At 43.4% G+C, this 23,202-nt stretch overlaps 2 protein-coding genes across 3 annotated transcripts in view; one reads left to right on the forward strand and one right to left on the reverse strand.

Moving 5' to 3' along the window:
* Window positions 1-23,202, reverse strand: part of BRF1 (BRF1 RNA polymerase III transcription initiation factor subunit) — a 173,965-nt gene that overhangs the window by 71,142 nt on the left and 79,621 nt on the right. Inside the window, exons 6-11 of the mRNA XM_036383304.2 lie at window positions 15,529-15,678; window positions 13,902-13,995; window positions 3,964-4,090; window positions 2,947-2,986; window positions 2,765-2,857; window positions 1,800-2,078 (exon numbers count right to left, since the gene is read on the reverse strand). Of these exons, the coding sequence (XP_036239197.1) occupies window positions 1,800-2,078; window positions 2,765-2,857; window positions 2,947-2,986; window positions 3,964-4,090; window positions 13,902-13,995; window positions 15,529-15,678 (783 nt within the window). The remainder of the gene's footprint in view (window positions 1-1,799; window positions 2,079-2,764; window positions 2,858-2,946; window positions 2,987-3,963; window positions 4,091-13,901; window positions 13,996-15,528; window positions 15,679-23,202) is intronic.
* On the forward strand, window positions 19,894-22,879 carry BTBD6 (BTB domain containing 6). Of its 2 annotated transcripts, XM_036383306.2 has the most exons (5): window positions 19,894-20,021; window positions 20,271-20,568; window positions 20,768-20,858; window positions 21,138-21,256; window positions 21,489-22,879. In XM_036383306.2, exons 2-5 carry the CDS (start codon window positions 20,360-20,362, stop codon window positions 22,519-22,521), a joined length of 1,452 nt encoding a protein of 483 aa, XP_036239199.1. In that variant the 5' UTR covers window positions 19,894-20,021; window positions 20,271-20,359; the 3' UTR covers window positions 22,522-22,879. The 2 variants fall into 2 exon arrangements, with proteins under 2 accessions (XP_036239199.1, XP_036239198.1); XM_036383305.2 differs by having other exon boundaries at window positions 19,902-20,568.

The following is a 23,202-nucleotide window of genomic DNA, read 5'->3' on the forward strand; positions in this document are numbered from 1 at the left end:
TGGAGACTGGGAACTGCACTCAGATTGACTACCCTGCAGTACAGGCATAACCAAAGTGAATTGCACTTAACAGAGAACTTCTAAAATGTTAAAATGAATCACCAGAGTCACAAAACCAAACCAAAACACAACAACAAAGAAATCCACCCAAAATTCCCTCAAACACCCTCCTCACCACCCAAAGAAAAACTCCAAATCCAACAAAGATTGGGGCAGGATCTATAATCAAAATAAAAACAAAACAGTAATTTTGCATATGTGCTTCATAGCATGTTAAGAAAATAAGTACTTGTTCAAACACCTGCAATGATTTCTCAGATGCAGGAGAAGAGAGTGAACATACTGAAACCTGCTGGGTTTCGAAATTCAGTTCATTTGGCACATCCTCCACTTTTGCAAGAAAACAAACAGCAAAGGCAGACAAGCCATGGCATGAGCAGCCCTGCACTCTCCTGCCCACCTGCCTGCAGCCCAACTCAGAGGAACCTCCCTGGCTGCACCAGCTTAGCTTCATCTTTACACTCAGTCCTCAGCCTGCCCATTAAAATGGTCAATAGCAATGCCAGCTGAGAAATGTCCATCACTGGGAACTCCTTTTTACAGGTCACTGGCCAACCAGACAACAACAGCTTCTAGCCATGAGTGACCTCTCTGCGACACGAACTGCTGATTTCCAGGAGAGAGACAAGCCATGAGCCATCCATTTTCTTAATCGTAATTAAAACAAAACCAAAGCCACTCAGCTGTTTCTATATGAATTTGTTTGTACAAAATAAAAACGTGCAATCATCCTGCTATGCTCCTGGAGACTGAACACTAAAGTAATAAGAATCTGAATGTGTTTAGTTCATCTACTGTTGAACAGAAATCAGCATCACGACAGTTTGGATAACAAAATGTTCTGCTGCACAGACCTCCAAGTAAGCTGACAAAACAGATTCAGATGGGTGTGTCTTATGATGGAAAAATTAACTATGATAAAGAATAAAATGCCCCTTAGATATGTTGTTTTCAGTCATTAAGATGCAAAAGGAATTTAAAAAAAAAAAAGCCATCTCCCTAAAGTTCAAGCACATGTACGATAAAGCAAACAAACCTGCCTGGATGACTGACTGTTTGCAATACTGGCTCTGGCAAAACTGGCTTCTGTAGTTGATCAGTCCTGCTCCCACTGTGCTATACAGAGTTGTATGATGCAAATAGATCTGTGGGTTTTAAGAAAAATGGAGCAAAACCAGCACAATACACATTGAAGTTCATATCAAAGAAAAAAGCATAACACCAGTTATTTTCTCTTGCAAACATTTTAAATGTTTGCCATTTGCAGAGATTCTCAATCAGAGACAGACTGCATCATGTTTGACTCCAGTAAAATGTCTCCTGAGAAAGTCTGCCTTGATCTAAGATTCTCATACTTGGGTTTTAATTTCCAGTCATATTTACAGGAATCTGCTTCCTCCAATTTCCTAACTGAGAGCGCATGGCTTGAAATATGCCCATCAGCTATCATATGACTGCAAATCAACTACCAGCTTAACCAAGAGATACACATTCTCAGGCTTCAGAAAATAATTAGTCACCCCAGATTTTCCTGCAGCTTCCAGAAGAGCAGATGTCAACAATCACATCAACAACCAAGACCACTGGTCCCATCCAGCCTCGCAGCTCCTGTACCCAGACATCTCAGTGATTCACGGAATTGCTACCACAGTAACCAACAAGATACATGGAAATGACACAACAAACCCACAGCTGGCTGCCTGAGTCCAGTTTCTGCTCTGAGCTGAACTCCTACTCACCAGGCTCTTGGTCCTTTGTGGATATGCACTCTTTGATGGACTCTGTTATGCCAAGACTAGCAGCGGTGGGCAGTGGGCCAAGCAAGGATTCCAGTGCAGGGGGTCTCACAAGAGTTTCACTTCCATTTCTGCATTCCCCATCTTCATTTCTTTTACCTCTATCCTTCTCATTAAGTTCATCATAAAAGCTCTTGTTTAAGTGATTAGCAGCTGCCTCTAGCTCCTCATCTTCTGCCTCCTCCTCTCCAAAAATGCTAGAGGCATTATCTTCTATAGAATCTGTAAGGGGAAGAAACCCAACAGATCATTGCATACCATCTGTTACAGAAACTAAATAAATAGGGAGACGCTCACTTAAAGAATAAAAATCTTTAGAGGAAATCTGTAAAAGAAATACACAATATTTTAGTTCAGTGTATGAATACACTGGAGTTTCCAGATGCTCTTCAAATTCATTACCTTGACTATTAAAATGTATTTTTGTGACTATAGTCACCATTTAAAATAGAAAGCATCATCTTATCATATTAGGTAAAAGGGCTTTGTGAGAGAAGTCAGCTATTTCCTGGTATAATTACAAATTAAAAATAGCCAGTTAAACCAGCACAAAGCCCTTCCATATGGGAAGTCACCTGGGGAATTTGGTGACAGAAGGGTCTAGATACTGGTCCACTGCCCTTTTAGTGATAAAAAGAAACATTCTCAGGTGCCAGTGCCAAGCTTATACTGCACCAGGAGAGAAAAACAACTGAAATCATTAATGAACTATCCCTGCAATGAACAATGTGGTTGTTTTGAGGACTGATTTATGAACCACCTATTTGGCAGAGAGAACCCCAACGTAAGAGATCTTGTACTATGCAAGATATATATGACCACATTTATCACCATAACATTCATTCACTCCAGACTGCCAGACCTGAGCTCAATACTATTTAAGGAGTCATAAGACTTTATAGACTTACCATCTTTAGTGAAATTTGCAAATACACCTTTTGCTTTCGGTCTGCTGTTTTCTAATTCACTCTCTATTTCATCTTGGTAGCTCGATATTTCTCCTGTGGTGTTGAAATAAAAATAAAACTCAGCGATCATCGATGCAATATTGAAGAAATGAGTGATATGTTACACTAAACACAACTCATACCTTCAAAATCCTCCAGCTTTTTTGATAATGCCTTTTCAAGCTGAAATGACAACAGACAAAATAAACATGAAATTACTAAAAAAATATGCACAATTTTAAACTGTTTGTGTGCTGTACATAGAGACAGAGAATGGCAGGGTATTTCAAAAGCATAAGCAGGTTTTGAATCACCACTGAAATTACTTTGTAGTGTCAGACAGGCATGACAGACAGGTCTCAAAACACTGACCAATTTCAAAATGTTATCTCCTCCATCTTTATACTTCAAAAAGAGCCTCCAGTCTGGCAAGCTGTAAATAAAAGGCCTCATTCTCCAGCAGTCAGACCCTGTGACTGTGCCTGTAGATGTGAGAAGTGCAAGGACAGGGCTGAGACTGGAGTGCCCACACCAGACAGAGCACACTGGTGATGGCAGAGTGAAGCTCTGACCTACAGCACCTGGCTGGTTCTTGAGAACATCACTAACACCCCTACAGACCTTAAATGATAGCACAATTACAGCAAGCAAAAACCCTAACAAACCAATAATATAAGAATTGACTAGGGCAGCAGTAAAATCTTCTCCTCTGCTGCCAGCTTTAGTTCATGATTTGTAAAGAAATTAGGCCACATGAGAACTAATCTCTGTGGAAGTGGGTGCTGTACCACACAAACCCACCAGCAGTCTCATTAAAGTAAATGGGTTATTGTTTTCATATTTATTTTAAAAAGTTCTCTGTAATGGCACTTCTCCTAACCACAGGTATCACCTTAAAAACAGTGCATGGTTTATAATCCCATGACATTTTTCATTTTTAATTGGGAAACTATTTCTTTGCCAATAAACAAAAAAATATCTTCAGTTAATGGGTACCATACACACTAATGCTCATCCCTCTCTCAAAAACCTCAAAATAAATGTACTGAATCTCACCAAGGGTTGGTCAGTTAGGATTTAGCATTAACTAAATTCAAAAGGAAAGGCACAGAGAGAGGGGAGTGGAAAGAACCACAGAGAGGATCCAATTCAGGATTTACCTGCTGTATCTTCAATTTTTTTTGACCAGCTGTAAACGAAGGAGGATCACATTCTTCCTCCAAGTCAATCTTCATAAACTCATCTATGGTCAGCTGACTGGTTGGTGTATCTTGAAACTCTGTCAACCTACCAAAGCATAGAGCACATGACCAAAACATCTATAAGAACTCCTCTGAAAGTAACAAAAATTGCCAGCTGCCAAGCTATGGAATAAACATGTCACCCTCAGCAGCTCTGGCTCAAACACAGACTGCATTAAAACTGAAGTGCTACTAATTGTTTCATCTGCTGCAAAAAAAGTATCTTTTCATATCCCAAATTAGCTTTTGATTTATTAGAGTATGTAACATACTTTTTTTTTGATGAACAAAGACAGAACAGAAATACTGCAGCCCCTACAGTCAATTAAGTATAGACAAAACTAAGACAAGAAACACAGCTCATTCCTCCCCTCTCGTTGCTTTTGTTATCAATAGCAACAACAAAATGGATTCACCAAATAAAATATCTGTCATCCTGGTTTAGGAGTTTCTCAAAAAATCTTGCTGATATGCCATCATGATTAATTTACACAAAGCAAATGTTAAAGTAACATCTCTTCAGCAGGCTGGAAGAGGGACAAGAAATAATCTTCCCAGGACACACAGAAGTAGTGGTAAAATAAATTGATCATTTGCACATCACACAGATTAAATAGATGGATGAACATAATTTGACAATAATAAACTTTGGATTTGTTTAATGTTTGCATTTTTAAGTTCCTACCTATGTGAGAGATCGGACTGGCTCCATGGGGAATTGCCATGAAAGCAGATGAGTCTTTCACAGGAATTCAATCTTAAATAAGACCACGTGGTCATAACTTAATCCACAAATACCAGCATTTTATGCAGGTGGCTGAGAATAAGCACATCCATTTTACAGATGGAGAAAATGAGACAAAAGGTTAAGTACAAAGCCAGGTCAGGAAACGTCTGGCAGAATGCTTCTCTGACAGAAAGTGCCCTTTTAATAATATCAACATTTTCCATGGGAAAATGGCAATGATGGGTCTGCAGCTGCTTCACTGGAATATTCCCATCTTTCAGAGGAAGCAGAGCTGACAACAGCTTCCATCTGCAAAGATAGGGAACTAAAAATGGTGATTCAGTGCTCTCAGCACAGGACCTTTCTGCATTTCTCTCCCCCTAAAAGCAGTTGTGGTTTTCTCCTCAGTTCTCTCCTCTACCTTTGGTTGCAATAAAAGTCTCTCTGAAGAGGGAATTTTCTCTAGGACAGAAATTCAATTTCTAGCCAACACCAGGGTCAAAGCCAGGAGCACAGGGCCACACTCTCCTACTATATCCTCATCAGTCTCTGTGTTTCTTCCTTTATAAAGCGAGGAGCAGCAACACAAGACACCCATAAGGAGGGGTGTAGGCAGGCTGCAACTGCAGGACACTTTGCCTGGAGACATCCCACTCCTGGAGCAGGGGCCAGAGGCCACAGGCAGCATCTCATGTCATGAAATGCACAGAGAGAGCCAGGCACCTCTGTGTGACTCCAACAGCAAGCAGCACACTAAGCCCATGCATGGCTACGCCAGCCAGAGTTAGTGCTGCTGCTGTGGAGAAGAAACCCTTGAAAACCAGACTCGCTTTTGGAATTCAAGCATCTCCACAAAGCCCCAAATTAGCCATGTACTTAAGAGTGACTGACAGCCCAAACCCTTCCCTCAGAGTACCAGGGACCAGCTCCCTCCTCCTCTCTTTCAGATCAAATTGGAAAGGAGAAGAGGATGCTGTTGGCAGCAGCAGCACCCAGCTTTTAATTAAAAGACTAGAAATCTTTCTTGGCGTTAACGGGCTTCCAGCACACATTACCCACCTTCCAGGAGGGAGCCACATCTATCAGGTTAGAGGGAAAACCTGGCTAGGGCACTATTATTGTTGTTGTTGTTGTTGTTGTTGTTGTTGTTGTTGTTGTTGTTGTTATTCAGTATTCTATTATTATTATTATTATTATTATTATTATTATTATTATTATTATTATTATTATTATTATTTAAATTCAGGATTCACTTAATGCCAAACCCATGTATCATTTGAGGAGCATGGATCTTCCCAGTCACAATCATTAAAGAACAGCCATCCATCTCTCCACGAATGAATCATGGCAGCCCTACTTCAGCATGACTCTTCCTCCCAACCAGCCTCACCTTACTAAAATACTCTCCTCCCAGTGTTAAAAGCCAAGGTGCACTTTGGCAAAAACACACAGTTTATTTATCCAACACTTGCTCTGAGCCTGAGATGAGCTGCCAGAGCCCCACCGAAGCAGCACCACCTCTGCGCATGTCGAGCAGCCAGGAAAACAGCAGGAGCAAAACCCATGAAGCCAGGCTGGGGACAAGATGACCATGCTGGGTGTCAGCACCTAAGGCCTGCAGACACCTCAGGCTCTGTCTGTCCCTCTCCTGCCCAGTGTCACCTGACTCATGTCACGTACCCTGCACCCATCAGACATCAGCCCTGCGGTGAGGCAGCGAGCCGGAGCTGGCACGAGCTCCAGCCCAATCCCCAGCTCCACACAAGGCAGGATGGGTCCCTCCCAACACCTTCAGTGTGGCTGCCCTAGGACAGGGCAGAGCTACATCATGGTTACTGCCAAGGAGCTCAAACCCACAGCACAGCATGGTTCAGCCATTGACCAGGCCACCAGCACCCAGCCCCACAGCCCTGCCCTCCCTCCTTTCCTAAGTCCTGATCCAAGCCAAGCAGGCCAGGGCTGACCACCCCAGGGGGATGGCTGCCAGCATCACAGTGTAAGCACAGGCTGGTGGTGATGCAAATTTAGAGAAGAATATTATTTTTTCACTTCTCTCAAGTCCTGTCCCCAAGGTTCTAACCCTTCTCCCAAAATGAGGAACCATTCCTGATGGTCAGGATCCAGCTTGAGCATCATCTCCGTGGGAGAGCGAGCTGCACACTCAACATTTTCTCCTTTACACTCAACATTTTCTCCTTTAACTTGATATAAATAAATACCTGTGTTTGCCAACCACTCGCCTGCCTCAACATTTTACATTGGCTGATATCCTGTCTACATATTTTTAAACATTCTTTAATTTTATCCACTGTTTGGACACATGCCACCAAGGCAACAAACTGATGCTGCAGCAGTCTGCACCACATGAAACAAAGCAACATTAGTTTGGCAGTTAAGAAAAACTGACACAACCTTAATTATAAACACAATAATTTCAGGGGCAAGGGAGTGGCTTCATCAAAAAAAAAAAATAGCTACAGGCTATTTTTTAAGTCCCACATAAAAATTCTATCCAAGTTCATTTTTCACTTTTGTTAACCTAAAAAAATCTAATAAGAGTTGCCACTTTAAGTTATGCACAGACAGAGGGAAAATAAACAGATATACAAATTAAAATATTATTTCCTTGGCACAAATTCAAAAAGGCTTTAAAAACTGAAATTTGGCAGACAAGGATTTTCTATTTATAGTCAAGGCAGAGGCAACCACTAAAGCTCAGGCTAAGATTCAACTTCCAGTATAAACCGTCCTCTTACAGTTTCTCACAGCAAACTCTTTCAAGAAAATTCCTTTGGGAGAAAAGTTTTTCCAGAACCTAGTGTCATCTGCCTCTAACCCCAACCATTTTTAAAAAGAAAAATTTCCACAGTTGTTGTTTCATCCATTTACAGACAAAACCACACCTCTGCTTCTGATAAAGCACTTTGCACTTCTGTGCACAAACCAGTAAACTGATTCTATTCACACTTAATTTAACTCCCAATAAGGGAAAATGGGTCAATCATTTTGAAGTTACATGCAATGTCCTTTTTACTTTGTTTTGTTCCAGGGATACCCTCCAGTGGAGACTCTTGAATCCAGTCTGCAGTGATAGAAAAAACAAGATTTGTGTGTGCAGCTAAGGGCTCAGGTTTAGTGTTTAATTCTGCAGCAGTGGGGTGTGACAAAGAACACAAAAGAACAAGGACTTCTGGACTCCAACTCACAAATCCTTCAGGAGCCCAAGTTCAAAGCCCAAGAGGGACTTCTAAGCAGAGACTATTCAGGAACAGCCACGGTGTCCTTCTGCCTATACACAATCAGCATCCAGCTCTAGAAAGCAGGCAGCATGAGCAGAACTATCTGCATACAGAAGGGCAAACAAATTACAGCTGCAGAGAGAGCTGTTTTGTTAAAGAGGGAACATGAGGTTTAGCCTGAGCCATCAGCCTTTAAGTTACCTGTTGTGAGAAGTCTTTTTAAAGTACTTCAAGTATTTTACCAGTGGATTAGAAAAATAATAAACTGAATATGCCACACCGTTAGCAGAAATATATGAAAAAGAATCTTTATTGCAAGATAAACTGGTGCTAGCAACTAAACTCCCCTGAGTTTTCCCAAATTAACAATATAATTAAAACCATAAGTAATACCGTACATGATATCTATAGAATCTTAACTGTGGTATCAACTACAAACATTCTAGCAATAGATCAGCTGATTTGACACCTCAGACAATTCCAGACTCTGGAAAAGTAAGGGATTTACTTTTGTGTCTTAGTGAAGAACCAAAATACTGCAGAACACCCCCACTGTTTTAATTTAACCCTCATCAGTGCCTCCTGCTACTCCAAACCTGTGCACTCAAGAGAAGCTCAGAATTCACACTGGTGTTCAAACCATCTATACTACAAAATCTAACAGTCTGTTGCATCATCCTTCTCTTCTTATTTTTTTCCAAGCCATACAATGTTTACACATGAACTATTTATGGAAGTTTGTAAACACATACCCTAAAAGTGATACTTAATATAGAACATATATCTGAAATAGTTATTAAATGCTTCCTACATGACATAACAAAAAGTTTTCCAGCAGCCACCACTAAGTAAATAAATAGAAATCTCCTGATATGTGAACATTGTACATATAATTAATTTTACTTGTATTTGCAGTAATATAAAAGGTAGTTTTAAGCCTGTATGAATGAGTATCTCATTACTAAAGGTAAGGAGAAAATCAGAGGTGATCCAGTTGCTGTGGTTTTACAACTTACAACTTATCACCTGAGCTGTGCTAAATTATTTTGTCTGTTCCCAGCCAAATGCAACTGTTAAAGAGAAATATTCTCCCTTTACACAACTTCCAACATTAATACACATCACCTCTTTTTGCAATGGACTAAGAGCATAGACGTGGTCATCTACTTCCAATTAACAGATGACTGGTAATTTATGGAGCTCATTTGCTGGCAACTCTCTGATGTTTCTCTAAGTATTAAGAACAGGTACCTCTAAAGATTGTACTGAATAAAGCACCCTTTAGAATTAGTTCCTGTTACTTGCTCACACCAACACAGAGATTTAAAACTGTCACAAATTCGTAAGCATAAATTTTAAAGCCCTCATTCTACAAATGCTTACACACAGAGTTAACTTGCATTAACACTTGTGACCCACGATCAGCCCTGGATAATCCCACCAGCACCTCCCTGGCCATCCCAGAATTCTGTCAGTCTAAACCACCCAAAATTTTTTGTTCTTTTTTCCCCCTCTGATTCAAATGCTCACACCATGCTAATGAAACAAAATTTGTTAGCATTCCTTAAAATTCTGCTTCATTAGCATGTTCCTTTACTGTGTTCTGTCAAAAGCACTCTATGATCTCCTGGAAAAGAAAAATAGAGCTGTTTAATTTCTCAACAGCCACTCAGATGAGGAAAGTCAAACACAGGAAAACTATTTACAAGATCTAAGCCTGAGTTAGTGCAAACAAGTTACTGATTGTTTCAAAAGTAAGAGTCACCAAATAATTTTGAAATTATATCTTTAAGTATGATGTATTAAAATATATTAGGAATCTAACTAATGTATTAACTTGCTAACTGTATAGAAGCTAGATTTATAAAAAGGAACATTGCCTGTGAAATTGGATACCTCAGAAATAAAACCTTTTTTTTTTTTAATCAGACCATCCAACTTACAAAGGTATGCAGTATCAGCCCACATGGATCAAGTTGTATTTTACTCACCATACTAGAAAGGTTTCTGAAATCATCTGTAAGCCACTTGAATTGACTGAACTGGAGACATGAGATATTTCTCAATTTAACTTATGGCAGCCAGCAAAGGAGCTGCTCAGTTGCTGAGCTGAGATCAGAGCAGACACCACCACCAGGTCCTTTACATGAAATAAATCTCCTGGTGTTCTAAAAGCTTCTCTCCACATCACACTCCAAGCAAGAGCCCTTACATGACTCTGACATTCTGAGCATCCTCAGCCCCTCCATGCTGAAACATCTCAGGAGGCCAGCTCTCCCTGACCCACTGGATACCCTCCACAGAATCTTAGCAAGGCTGTACTTGGATCACAGCCCAACACTGACTCCTACACACCTTTCCCTTCAGTCCTGGCCTTGACAGGGCTTTGGTGTTTTGAGTAACAACCTCACAGCCACCTCACAGCTGCCCATGTCCCTGTTACCTTCCCTTCTCATCCTGACTCATCTATGGCTCCTCTCTTTGCCTTCTCTCTCAGGCATCCATCTGTGCAGCTTGAGAGACACAAGGTTTATGCCAGCCACACATTACAGAAATTAAAAAAAAAAAATTAAAAAAATCTGCAGGCAGTACATTGAGAACACTTATCTCTACACATAAATCATTAATTTTTCCAGAAAATGATCACCTCAGTCATTGAAAGAGCTGTTACAGGGTCCCCAGGATTTAAGCAAAGGACCCCATTTATGAAAGTCCCTGCAGCATCTACAACTGGTAAGTGAAGCTCCTTTGTAACAAGTCTTGTCTTCCTTCCCAAAACACTATGAGGTTGTGAGAAAAAAACAATCACCCCAAAACCAAGCGATTTAAACCCATTCCGGCCTTTCATTCCAGTTTCTTCTAAATGAAGCTTTACTGCTTCTAAAGTTCATCACAAAATAAGATTTTTAGCAGACAGGACTTTATGGAACTGAGAAGAAGTATTTTTTAATGCAAAAAGCAGTTCAATTTAAAGATAAAGTGAGCAAGTCAAAGCAGCAAAATGCAAATGTTAAGATAAGCTGTTTTTTTTTTTAATTCTATGGAAGAAGTGCCTAAGATTTTCAAACAGGCATAAGGACTGCACAGTATTAGATAATGCACAATGGACAAGTATCACAAAAATTACTCTTACTGAAGGTAACACAAAATGTAGAACACAGAGAAAGCATGCAAGAGGTGAATAAAAAGATGAAGGGGCAAAATATTTAAAGGCTAAAAATACAGAGGGAAAGACAGGTGCATTGAACACAGGCACAAATGTGAGGACTCAACTAAATAAAAGGACTGGGTTTATTAAAAGTTAATTTCTGCTACCTCCACGGATGATTACATAGAAAATAACAATTTGACTAATTAGCTAATATTTGTACAGTACTTTGAATATATGAAGTGATATATAAGTTAATATAATTTCAATTAGACTGGAAATGAGATAGAATTATCAGTGCATTTATTAATATTTAATAAGTTCGCTTTCAACAACAGCAACAAGCTTTACATTTTAATTGTGTGCTTCAAAACCTAAAGCTAGAAGGCCCTGCAAAGTGACTTCAAAGTTTTCTCTACCAATACTACCAAAAACCCACTCACATTAAAAATAAACAAGAACTGCTTTTTAACCAAACCAATGCCCAAATTAAGAACTCTTGGCTGGAGGATGAGTGACAGCACACACAGGCTGTCACTTTTTCCTTCAGAAAGGAAAAAGTGAAAAAAAAAACCAGACTCCCCTTATGATCAGGTTGTGAATTTTTATGACCTGAAGATACCTCACATTTTTGTGAACCTCCTCCAGAGCTACTCCTCCAGCTGAGAGCAGAGAAAGAGGACACAGCCTCCGGGCAGGAGGGCTTGGTGCTCTCCAGCTGATGGACAACGGGGTGAATTAATCCAGTCCCACCAGCTGCACTGCCAGAACCAGAAACAGGGCCCTTCCCAGGGGAGGGCTGCCACCCCTTGCTGAGGGTCTTTCCCAAACATTCCCAGGAATTCCCAATCAGGATTTCTTAAAGAGCATCGTTCCTGCATCCTCATCCACACGTTCCTGTCCCTCCCAGGAAAACACACACCACGTGGGACCTGCCCTTGCAGGTTTCTGCCATGGGTACCAAAGCAAACCCAGCTTCCAATGGTCTGTGCTTCCCCAGGAAGGCAGCTGGGAGCTAAATCAAACTACACAGCAGAACCTGCAGGCTGGAAGTGTCAGCATTATCTGGACTCATGTCGGGTTTCACTTCTGGAGCTGTCAGGGCAAAGCCATCAGCAGTGAGCACAGCATCCAACACCTTCATAAAACACAGCAGCAGCTACTCTTTACCAACCAGAGTAACTATAATTAAAAGGAAATAAAACTGCACATCAAACTGAGAAGTAAAGGAATTTTTAAGAATGTGAAATAAGTTCTTATTCATTTAGACAAATTCTATTTGATGGCATTTTGAAAGGAATTCTTGAAAGAAGAGGAAAAAAACTAGAGTGCAGAAAGAGTTATTCAAAGGTATTTTTTTTATTTGCCTTCCTTAAGTACTATATAACGTGCTCTTATTTGAAAAACATCAATCAAATTTATAGATTCGTGATAAATAGTTGTAATTATAGCTGCCTGAAAATAATTCAGCTGTCACGTTTACCCTGTCAAAGTAAATAAGGCTGTCATTTTAGTTGATGTGTGTGACTTGAGTAAACATTTCAAAGCATGAATTTTGAAGTAAGATTTTCTCGCTTGAAACAATTGTTCAAATTAATTTCCCTTCCAACTCTAATTTATTATGCTTATTTTCTTAGTAAGTACAAACTCTTGAGCTATTTAACCAAAGCATCTTGGAGCAGATTGTGATGCATAACTCATTAATCATACAAAATGCACAACTGAAACACGTGACCTATTGGCCAGAGAAAAAAAGGTGGCATTGGTACTGCTCCATCCTCATGGTTGTAGTACCTGGAAGCATTTAAAACACTTTATACCACCCATGCATAGCTGGAAAATAGCATCATTCCTGTTCCACCAATGAAGATCTGGCAGAAAACATTTTCCACAATTAATAAGTGAATATTTTTAACAAGTATTATGTTCAATTGGATGTGCTTAAGCTGATCCCAGCAAGGTGAAGAGAGACACTAAGGAAGCTTTCTAAAGACAGACCTTGGGGGAACAAATATCAGAATATATTGGTGATAGAAGAATTTCCAGCTGTAGGCAACAGAAATCATGGCATTTCTGTCAGGTCATTTTTAACTCAACCTATGGGGAAAGAGTATGTTACAACCTTTCAAAAGTAAAATGACAGAAACTGGCTATCTGCTTGCATCATTAAACTATGGAAAATACTACTTGATCTTTAAAAAAATAAACACACAAAAGGTACTTGAAAAATTCCCATTTTCAGGGGATCCTTCACTGAACTTATAATTAGATTCACTGTGCTGTCTTCTATTTGTTAGCAGCGCAACACTACCAAAAATGAACACTTCAGCAAAATATTTTGGAAAGTTCTGTTCGATAACAGCTTAAAGACAAGACTTTTCATCACTTGGCTTCTGGATTAATGAAAAAAAAATCTCACAGTAGACTGTCAGCTTTGAGAATCAATAAATTATTTTTTCTGAGGACATGACAATACTGTTAATATTACTGACACAGCATTATTTTGCCCTCAAGTCTTCACCTGTTAAATAGGCACAGTGGTCCTTACCATCTTTGCTGAGCATTTGAGGCCTTACATAAGAGGCAAGGTGTTGGTACTTTAAAATGACCAGCTAAAACATACACTTATTTGATTCATGGCACTTACAAAAACAACCTGGTTTTCTCTAATATACATTTATTTTAGACTATATCACTGTTCAGTACTGTAAACCAAAGATAAAAGCAGTAAGACTGCACTGACCTTTTCCTTAATGTGGACTCACAAACCTTCACCACCCTGATGACCTCTTTAACAGTCCGTCGGAAATCATGCATTCTTGCTGCCACTAGCAGAGCTAGAGAACAAGCAGGGAAAGTTAATATCAAAAAGAGGGAAATTTCCTGAAGAAAAGCAGGAAACAGTCAGGTTATCTTTGTCCCTGCCTTCAGCTAAGGAGCTGTAAATGCCCATGGTCAGCTATGTCCCTGAATATTGGTGATGGACCCTGACTTCACAAACTCTGCTTTCTACCCACTAAGCTGAGTGCAAGTTGTACCCTGAAAAATTCTGTGCTTTAACATTTGGGCAAGAGTGGTTATCTACAGCACAAGAATATTTCAATGATCACTTATTTTCAGCTACCATTTTTTTAGCAGGACTCACTGAATTCTGTCCCAAATAAAAAGATCTCCAGAGAAACACTGAATATGCCTAAGCTGGTCTCCTCATTGCTGCCACTACTATCCTTGTCTTGCTGGTGTCCAAGTGCTCTCCTGCAGGACCCTCTAAATGCCAGATAACCAGTTGCATTTACATGGTATCTTGATTCAGAGCACCAGCTCTGTTTTGAAGTACCACCCCACTCATCATACAGTAGTAGCTCGGTACACAGAGCAGTTTTAAGCATAAAAAAATGCTTTTTTATAGAGGAAACTACACCAGAGCTCTACTTCTGGTATGTGTTTAGAGTGCTCCTAACAGGAACATCAGGGCTGAACTAACAATTGGTCATTGGAGCTGTGTGTGGCACAGACTTTTAAGCCAGGAAACCAAACTAAACCCAGTCCACAGTCCAACACATGAGCTGCATATTGCATGGATGGATGGAGGGGGCTCAGCACCACCTGCTCCCATCTATTGATCCATGTCTGTAGAATTAAATTACTTGCTTGTGTGGATACAGCCCATGTAGCACATCAAAGAGCAGACTGCTCTCCTATAGCCTATATTCAAATTTTTAGCAATGTGCAACATCAAGTTGTACCATTAACAAAAAGGGGCTAGAAATGCCAAAAAAATATTGCATAGTCCTGGGTTCTCAAAGGTTTGAGCATCATTCATGCATAAACATGTAAGATCTTTCAAATAAAATAATGCACATACATGAACTCTGTGACTACCTACACTCTTCATTACTCTGACCCCACTGGCTACTGTCTTTTAACCTGGCCCTCCCAAACCCACAGGTTTTATGCAAGCATCACGACAGTGATGGATCTTGGAAAAAGATGAAGAAGGAGAGAAAAATAGTTTCTCACAAAACAGGTCAAAGAGGGCACTTCTTGCATAAGACTCTGTGTAAAGACACAAATCAAAGTGCTTGTACTAATGGTGTCATTTTAGCTGACAAAAAAACCTTTTAGCAGCTAGAGCCTGCAGAGCAGGGGCAAGAAAAGCACAAGAAAGGAGCTTAAAAAAATTTCAAACTGTAAGCTACAAAGGGTCTGAGCAAGTACTGTAGGAGCAAGGGCAAAAATGAAGTTATAGTTCCAAAAACTATTTCCATGAAGACCTATATAATCTGTAGATGCCTGACAGAACAAAACTCCTAGAAGATGGATATCACCAGTGAGAAGGGGGGAAGGGGCACGGCCAGGCTCGGACGTACCCGCCCCGCAGAGCCCCGAGGGCCGGCGCCCCGTGTGCATCCAGTCCCTCTTCATCCTCTGCAGCAGCCTCAGAGCCGTCATGGACACCTCGTGGTTCTTATCCCCGAACTCCAGCATGTGTGCAAAACGGGGAATGTACAAACACGGATCTGCAACAGAAAGGAACACAGTTATGCCAAGCCCTAACATGGATTTAGGAAATGCAGCGCAGCAAGGCTGCCGGGCTGGTCTGGCTTCACCTCAGCAAACAGAGACCGTGCTGCTGGGCAGATCCTCTACCACTAAGCTTTAGAAGCTTTTTTAGATAACCTAAAACAAAATAATTTCTTGCTCTCTGCACAGGAGATCTTTAAAGCACTGCACAAATATTCCTACATGCTTTTCAGCATCCAAGGCTGCACATGCTGACAGTGACATGCGTGCAGTGTTACTGGTATCAGAGAAACCATGTCCAAAGTGAAACATTTACAAAAGCTTTTGCAGAATGAGGATACAATTTAGGCCCAAAACTTCTAACATCTCTCCCAAAACTTCCAACATCTCTCAAAAAGTAACATGGTAACTTGCATGTTTCATCTCAACCTAACTACCAACTAAGCTTGAAAAAAATTCATTTGCTTAAAATCCTCCTTAACAAAAATCTAGTTACTTTCCAAGATAATTCCAGCTGCTTCTCAGACTCACATTCCAAGAATACAAAACACTGCTTATTACAGACACTAAAGCAGACTTCCATCAGTATAAAGTGCTGGAACCCAATTAACATCATTAGCACTATGACAATTTACATCGGCCACAGATCTGCCTCCAGATGTATAAACTTACTTCAAGCGTTGGTGTTAAGAGCTTCAAACTAACCAAAATATGTCAGTACAGACTGTGCTCTGCCTAAACCAATTTATAATTTATCAAACAATCTTGTAAAAGCTACGCTTAACACATGTTTACTCTTAGTTGAGATATCAATTTCTCATTTCCTGCCAGCCTTTTATCACTTGACCGAAAATCCATGATGTACGGTAAATTGTTAACTATTAGTCTCAACTCAATTTCCTCTGCTGATCCCCTACGTGGGCACTTAAACCGATAAAGATGAAAATTCAGCTCAAAATACTGTAAAAATCTTAGGGATTTACAACTAATCAAAGCAGTTTCATTTAGCACCAAGTCCTAACAATGATGCCCCTGTTGCTATCCATAATTACCAAGATCACACCATAGGTGATAATGCCTGTCAGCCCTGTAGAAGCATTTAAATGAAAGCACTTATAAAGCAAGAACTTCCAACCTCAAATTCCCTCAAAACTGAAGAAATTCCAGGCTGCAAACATGACCCAAACATGCCTCAAAAATCAAAGGTTTAGGAGAACTTTATCAATCCCCATGATTCTAAGGACAGGTGTTCTGCACTTCCAAGTATGACTTTATGAAGCTCTACTCTAGAGAAATGACATATTCCAAATTCAACAACAAAAACCCAACCTTTCAGAAGCCATAGCCTGGGGTTCAACATACATCTAAACTTTGCTCTTGGTACTACAGGAACATGTAGCAATGCCTCGTTTGCTTTTCCATCTCTTCTTATCCAGAGAGTGCCCAGCCTGCAGCTCCTGCAGCTGCCAGAATGGAGCAGACAGTATCGTGGCCACATATTGCTTTAAAAATACATCACTTATTCCATCCCCACACTAGGTTGAGAATTACAAGGGGAAGGAATTCCAACATCAATTCAAAGGGAGATAACTGACTATGTCCTCTGGGTCTGGCCCTTATTCTTGCCAAAGCCAGTGGCAAGAGTTGTACCCATGACATCTTAGTATCTATCACCAGCTTCAAAAGGTGTTTCTTTATTTCCATTTATGTCCATTCATTCTTTCAACCCAGCCCGAGCTCTGGGGGTGCCAGGGGATATGGAGGTTCCATTGTATTCCTAAAGCACTCATAACCCCTTGAAGGATCGTGTAAAATGAGTTCCCCTATCTGAGTCTATTGCTTCCATAATCTTGTATCTTGGAATTATTTGTTCCAAAAATACTTTAATAACTAATCCTGAAGTTGCTGAAACAGTTGGAAATGCTCCTAGCCACCCTGTTGGCTAACAGACTATTACCACAAAATACTTGAACCGTGCCACTTTGGGTATTTTGGTAAAATCCACCTGGCATCTCTGGAAGGGACGTATAGCCCAAGACCTCCCTCCCCTGGCAATTTTCTTTGTAACCCTGTTATTGGTTTTTGCACAAATCAAGTAACCTTCAATAGCTCACTTTGAAGAGGTACAACAATTACACTTACCATTGGTAGAGGTACTCTCTAGAAATTGAACTGAATTAATAATAGTAATACACAATGCAAAGAAATAGGCTCACCTTTAGGAAAACCCCCTTTTCAGCTTTCATTCCTCCATCAATCCGTTATTTATATGGAGTCATACTTCACAGGACCAAACTTTGGCCAGTTTAATAATACTAGCAATTGGACCAGAACTACCTCCATTCTTTTCACCACATACCTCACCAGATTGCAAGGAGCAACTCTCAGCTCTGTCTCTGGAGCTGAGTTTCAGAGCTGAATTTCGGGAGCATTTACACATTTGCATTGTAGCTGTTCAGACATTTGTGCTGGCATTCATGCCCACAGGTCATTTGACAAAACATTGCACATCGTTAATTTGAATTCTGAAGCTACCAAACAGTCAGAAAATGAATACGTGGGTGGGTTTTAAATAGCAAGCCTTAAAGAAACCAAATAAAGTAGGACAGTGAATATATAAATCAGAGGCCAAGCCCAGGTTAGCATATACAGGTCCTGCATGGATGTAAACATTTGAAAATAAATAAATAAGAACTGTTAAAAGCTGCAAACCCCAAACACATTGCTTCGTTCCAGGGGCACCAAACCAGCAAGGATGCACCTGCTCACAGGAGGGTCCCTTTGACTTTGGGTAACCTCTGGGGCTGCAACTCCACACACGAGAGCAAGTTACAGTCGGGCCAAAACCCTGTCGGTTTCCCTCAAAGGGGATGTTGGGGGCCGTGAAGTAGACAAGAAAAACATTATTTCATGTTTTAAGCAAGGAGCATGTGTTTTGCTGAAAACTCCCTTCTCTCCTGATCCCAATTCTGACTTGGAACTTGGACTTTTGGAAGAACTTTGTGCCACATAGTCACTAAGAGGGATGTAAGAACAATTTCGAGTTGTGCTCCGAAGAGCGCTCCCCACCGAAAGCGGCAGGGCCCGCAGCGAAGCGAGCGCCGATCCCTCTGCAGGTCGCTCCCAGGGAACGGGCACAGAGAGGGGGACAGTCCTCCCCGACGATCCCGGAGGACGGGCGGGACGGCCCGGGCGGGGACGGCGGGCACAGGGAGGGCACAGGGCTGCGGGGAGAGGGGTGGAAGCCCAGCAGCGCGTCCCTCATGGGGAGCAGCCCCGCCGCGGCCGTGCCCCCCGCGCCCCGGTGGGCGGCCCCGCGGGGCAGCGCTGCCCCCCCCCCCCCCCCCCCCAGCCCTCCCCCAGCGCAGCGCGGAGCGGCGGCGCCCCCGCCCGGGCCGCCCGGGAACGGCGCTGCGCGCTCGGGGCCGCCCCCTCCGCCCCTGCCGCGGTCCCCCCGCGCTGCTCCGCGTCCCTCCGCGCCTGTCCCGCTGCGGCCGGAGCGGGGACACCGGGCGGTGCGGGGGGACCGATCGCGGGGGACCGCGGGGCTCGCTGCCGGCGGGCGCCCGGCGCTGCGCACGTAGGCGCCGGGGGGGGGGCGGATGACGGGCGGGCAAGGGGCGGCCCTTTCCCCGCCGCGCCCCGGCGCTCGCCATTGGCGCGGGAGACCGTGACGCGCGGCGCGGCCGCTGCCTCTTAGTGCGGGAGGCGGAGGCAGGGCCCGGCAGAGCCGCGCCGAGCCCGGCCGCGTAGCGCTGCATCCCACCGCCAAGGGAGCGCCCAGGGCAGCGCCGCATCCCTCCCGCCCGCCGCGGAGGAGCCGGGGCGCCCCGCGGGCCAGCAGCGCCCCTGGCGCGGGCGGGAGGAGCGCGGAGGAGCAGCAGCAGCAGCGACGGCGGCGGCGGCCGCCGCGGGGACCGGAGCAAAGTTGGTGCGAGCGGCGGCGGGGCCGCCCGGGAGCGGGACTGCAGGGAGCCGCCGCCTCGGCTCGGCCCGGCCGCCGCGGATGTGCCCCCGGCGGGCCGGGAAGGACGGAGCGGAGCACTGGCAGCGGGGATCGGGCGGCTGGCTGCGCTTCACCCTCGCCGGGCTGCTGCACTCGGAGGATTTGTGGATTGACTCTCGCTCCTGACCCACCGCCTCTGCCGGATTCCTGGGGTTTTGTTGCTGGATTTTGGATTTTTTTTTTTTTTTTTGGTTTTTCATTTTTTTTTTTTTTCATTTTTTTTTATTTTTCTCTCCCCGTTCCTTGGGGAAGGAACTGCCTGCCGGCCCCGCTCGGGCTCCCCGCTGCAGTCGTGGCAGTGCCGTGGAGGCTGGGACCCCCCCACAAGCCAAGGTGAGCGCTGGCACTGAACCGACACAGCATCACCCCTTTCCCCCCGGAAAGGTGCGTCGGGCCGGTAACCAAAGAGCGGGCACACACTCCAAAAAAACCAAAGGCCACCCTGCATCTAGAAGCGTACAAAATATCCTGATAGTGGGACTCGCATTTGGGATCTGTTAGTTCTCTTGCTCATGCCACTGCCCCCTGGTTGCCTCAATGGCAGGATCATGAAGTGTTTGACTTTTTTTCTTCTGCTTCCAGAGACCTTAAAGAAGTCCAAAAAGAGTGTGAGGTCAAACGGCAAGGTGCCAGGATGCTATGAGATAGTGCCCCTGTCCCTGAAGAAGAAGATGGCTGCAGAACTTTACCCTGCCAGCACCAACACTAACATTGCAAACAGCAACGCCGCCGCCGCCGCCACCGCTGCCAACAGCAAGAAGAACGCCCTGCAGCTCCAGCAGAGCGCCCAGCCGCCCCCGCCGCCCCAGCTCCAAAACCTCAACAACAACAACTTGGAGAGCGCCAACTGGCAATCCTTCCATCCCACGCTGCGGGAGAGGTAAGGGCCAGGCCCGCCGGACCCTCCCCGGGCGGGCGGGAGAGAGAGAGAGGCGCCCGCCCGCCCTGTGCACCTGCGCCCCGGCCAGGCGAGAGCGCAGGGCTGGGCTGGAGCCGCGGGGGCCGCCGGCGGGAGGCTGGGGCACCGGGCGAGGGCAGCCCGCGGCTAACGGGGCTTCTCCCCCCTCCCCTGCTTGCAGGAACGCGCTGATGTTCAATAACGAACTCATGGCTGACGTTCACTTCATCGTGGGCCCGCCAGGGGCATCCAAGAAAGTTCCTGCCCATAAGGTTTGTGCAGATAATTTTTGGCGTTTTTAATGCTGCTGTGCAGGTCGCCTTTTCCCCCTGCCTTACAACTAGGCACCTTTTTTTTTTTTTCCTAATTATAGCTCTTGTCTAATCCCAGAAGTAATTCGCATATACACTGCAATTAAAGGGAGCAGTCTAAGGCAGTGTTCTCTTTCCACTGCAGCTTGTAACTTTCGCTAAATGTAGCTTTTAGGAAAGCCAGCACGCTCGGCTGTTCCTGATCCATGTTACTGAGGCTTCTCTCTCTTTATTTTCCAGTATGTTTTGGCAGTTGGTAGCTCTGTCTTCTATGCTATGTTTTATGGCGATCTCGCAGAGGTCAAATCTGAAATCCATATACCAGATGTGGAACCTGCAGCCTTTCTAATCCTATTAAAGTAAGTGGCCACTACAAGTCTGCTAATTACATGGACAGAATCAAAGTAGCTTATAAAATATACATCTCCTAATTGACATTGTGCAATATGCACTTATTGCTGTTTACTTAATGTGCTGACAAATACTGAATGTCAGATTCACTGCCAGCAAAGACGAATATAGATTATTTTCATGGCCTACTTTTTTTTTTTCCCTGAGAAACTAATTTTTTTTTTTCACCCCTCCGTCTAGATACATGTATAGTGATGAAATAGACCTGGAAGCTGACACAGTTCTGGCTACACTCTATGCTGCCAAGAAGTACATCGTGCCGGCCCTAGCAAAGGCTTGCGTTAATTTTTTGGAGACCAGCTTAGAAGCGAAGAACGCTTGTGTCCTGCTGTCTCAGAGCAGGCTCTTCGAGGAGCCAGAGCTGACGCAGCGCTGCTGGGAAGTGATTGATGCTCAGGCAGAAATGGCACTGAAGTCAGAGGGCTTCTGTGAGATAGATCAACAAACACTAGAGATCATTGTAACCCGGGAAGCACTCAACACCAAGGAGGTGGTAGTTTTCGAGGCCGTTCTCAACTGGGCAGAGGCTGAATGCAAAAGGCAAGGGCTGCCGGTGACGCCACGCAACAAGAGGAATGTATTAGGGAAAGCTTTGTACTTGGTGCGGATTCCAACCATGACTTTGGAAGAGTTTGCCAACGGAGCTGCCCAGTCCGACATCCTCACCCTTGAGGAGACTCACAACATATTCCTATGGTACACAGCCGCAAATAAACCCAAACTAGAGTTCCCCCTGACGAAAAGAAAAGGACTCGTGCCTCAGCGCTGCCACCGGTTTCAGTCGTCTGCGTATCGCAGCAATCAGTGGAGGTACCGGGGCCGGTGTGACAGTATTCAGTTTGCCGTAGACAAACGGATATTTATAGCGGGACTGGGATTGTACGGGTCAAGCTGTGGCAAAGCTGAATACAGCGTCAAAATCGAACTGAAGCGCTTAGGCGTTGTCCTTGCTCAAAATCTGACAAAGTTTACCTCCGACGGCTCCAGTAACACCTTCTCGGTGTGGTTTGAACACCCCGTGCAGGTTGAGCAAGACACGTTTTACAATGTAAGTGCTATTCTGGATGGGAACGAACTCAGTTACTTTGGACAAGAGGGAATGACTGAAGTGCAGTGCGGGAAAGTGACGTTCCAGTTCCAATGCTCCTCGGACAGTACTAATGGAACCGGAGTACAAGGAGGACAAATACCTGAGCTCATTTTCTATGCATGATGCATTTCACCTTGATTGTATTCCAGTGCTGCAATGATGCACATTAAGGGATTTTTCGGTTTTACTACAAACTCTGCAGCAGTATGGAATGTTATGCTACTTACCTATCTGCTACATCAGGCTATACAAATAAGTGAAGGAATGCTCTTGAATTTAATCTTATTTTATTTATTCATAAGCTATTTGACTTAATTATTAAGACTGCAACATGCAGAAAAATGTTAAATTTTGCACGTACTGTGCATTTATTTTGTATATAGATAACTAACTTGCAGACTGCAGCTGACTCAAACAGAATGTTCTAAACTAGAGCAGTTTACGGATCTGTGAAATATAAAACATTTTTACTTGCCCTAAATCTTGTGTACTTGATCTTTGCTGACCTTATGGCTCGTGTGTGTTAATTCATGTACAGCTAACAGGGTGATGACACTGTAGTCTGGTCCCTGTGTGCATCCACACCCAGCAAATAGGAAGGTTCCCTCTCTTGGTAACTGAAACTATCCATCAGCAGCCTTTATCTTCCCTTCAGGAGAAAAGGAGCTGACATTTGAGGAAGCTCAGGGTTTTTTGTGTGTTGCCCAAGCTGAAGCTAGACAAACCATCAGTATAATCAAAGCTGATGAAAATCATCCTGTGGTTATATTTGAAAACTCCTAATGCCCCTTCACATGCAGCATC

This window comes from Molothrus ater, chromosome 6 (assembly GCF_012460135.2).
Source record: "Molothrus ater isolate BHLD 08-10-18 breed brown headed cowbird chromosome 6, BPBGC_Mater_1.1, whole genome shotgun sequence".
In the NCBI taxonomy this organism is placed as follows: Eukaryota; Metazoa; Chordata; class Aves; order Passeriformes; family Icteridae; genus Molothrus; species Molothrus ater.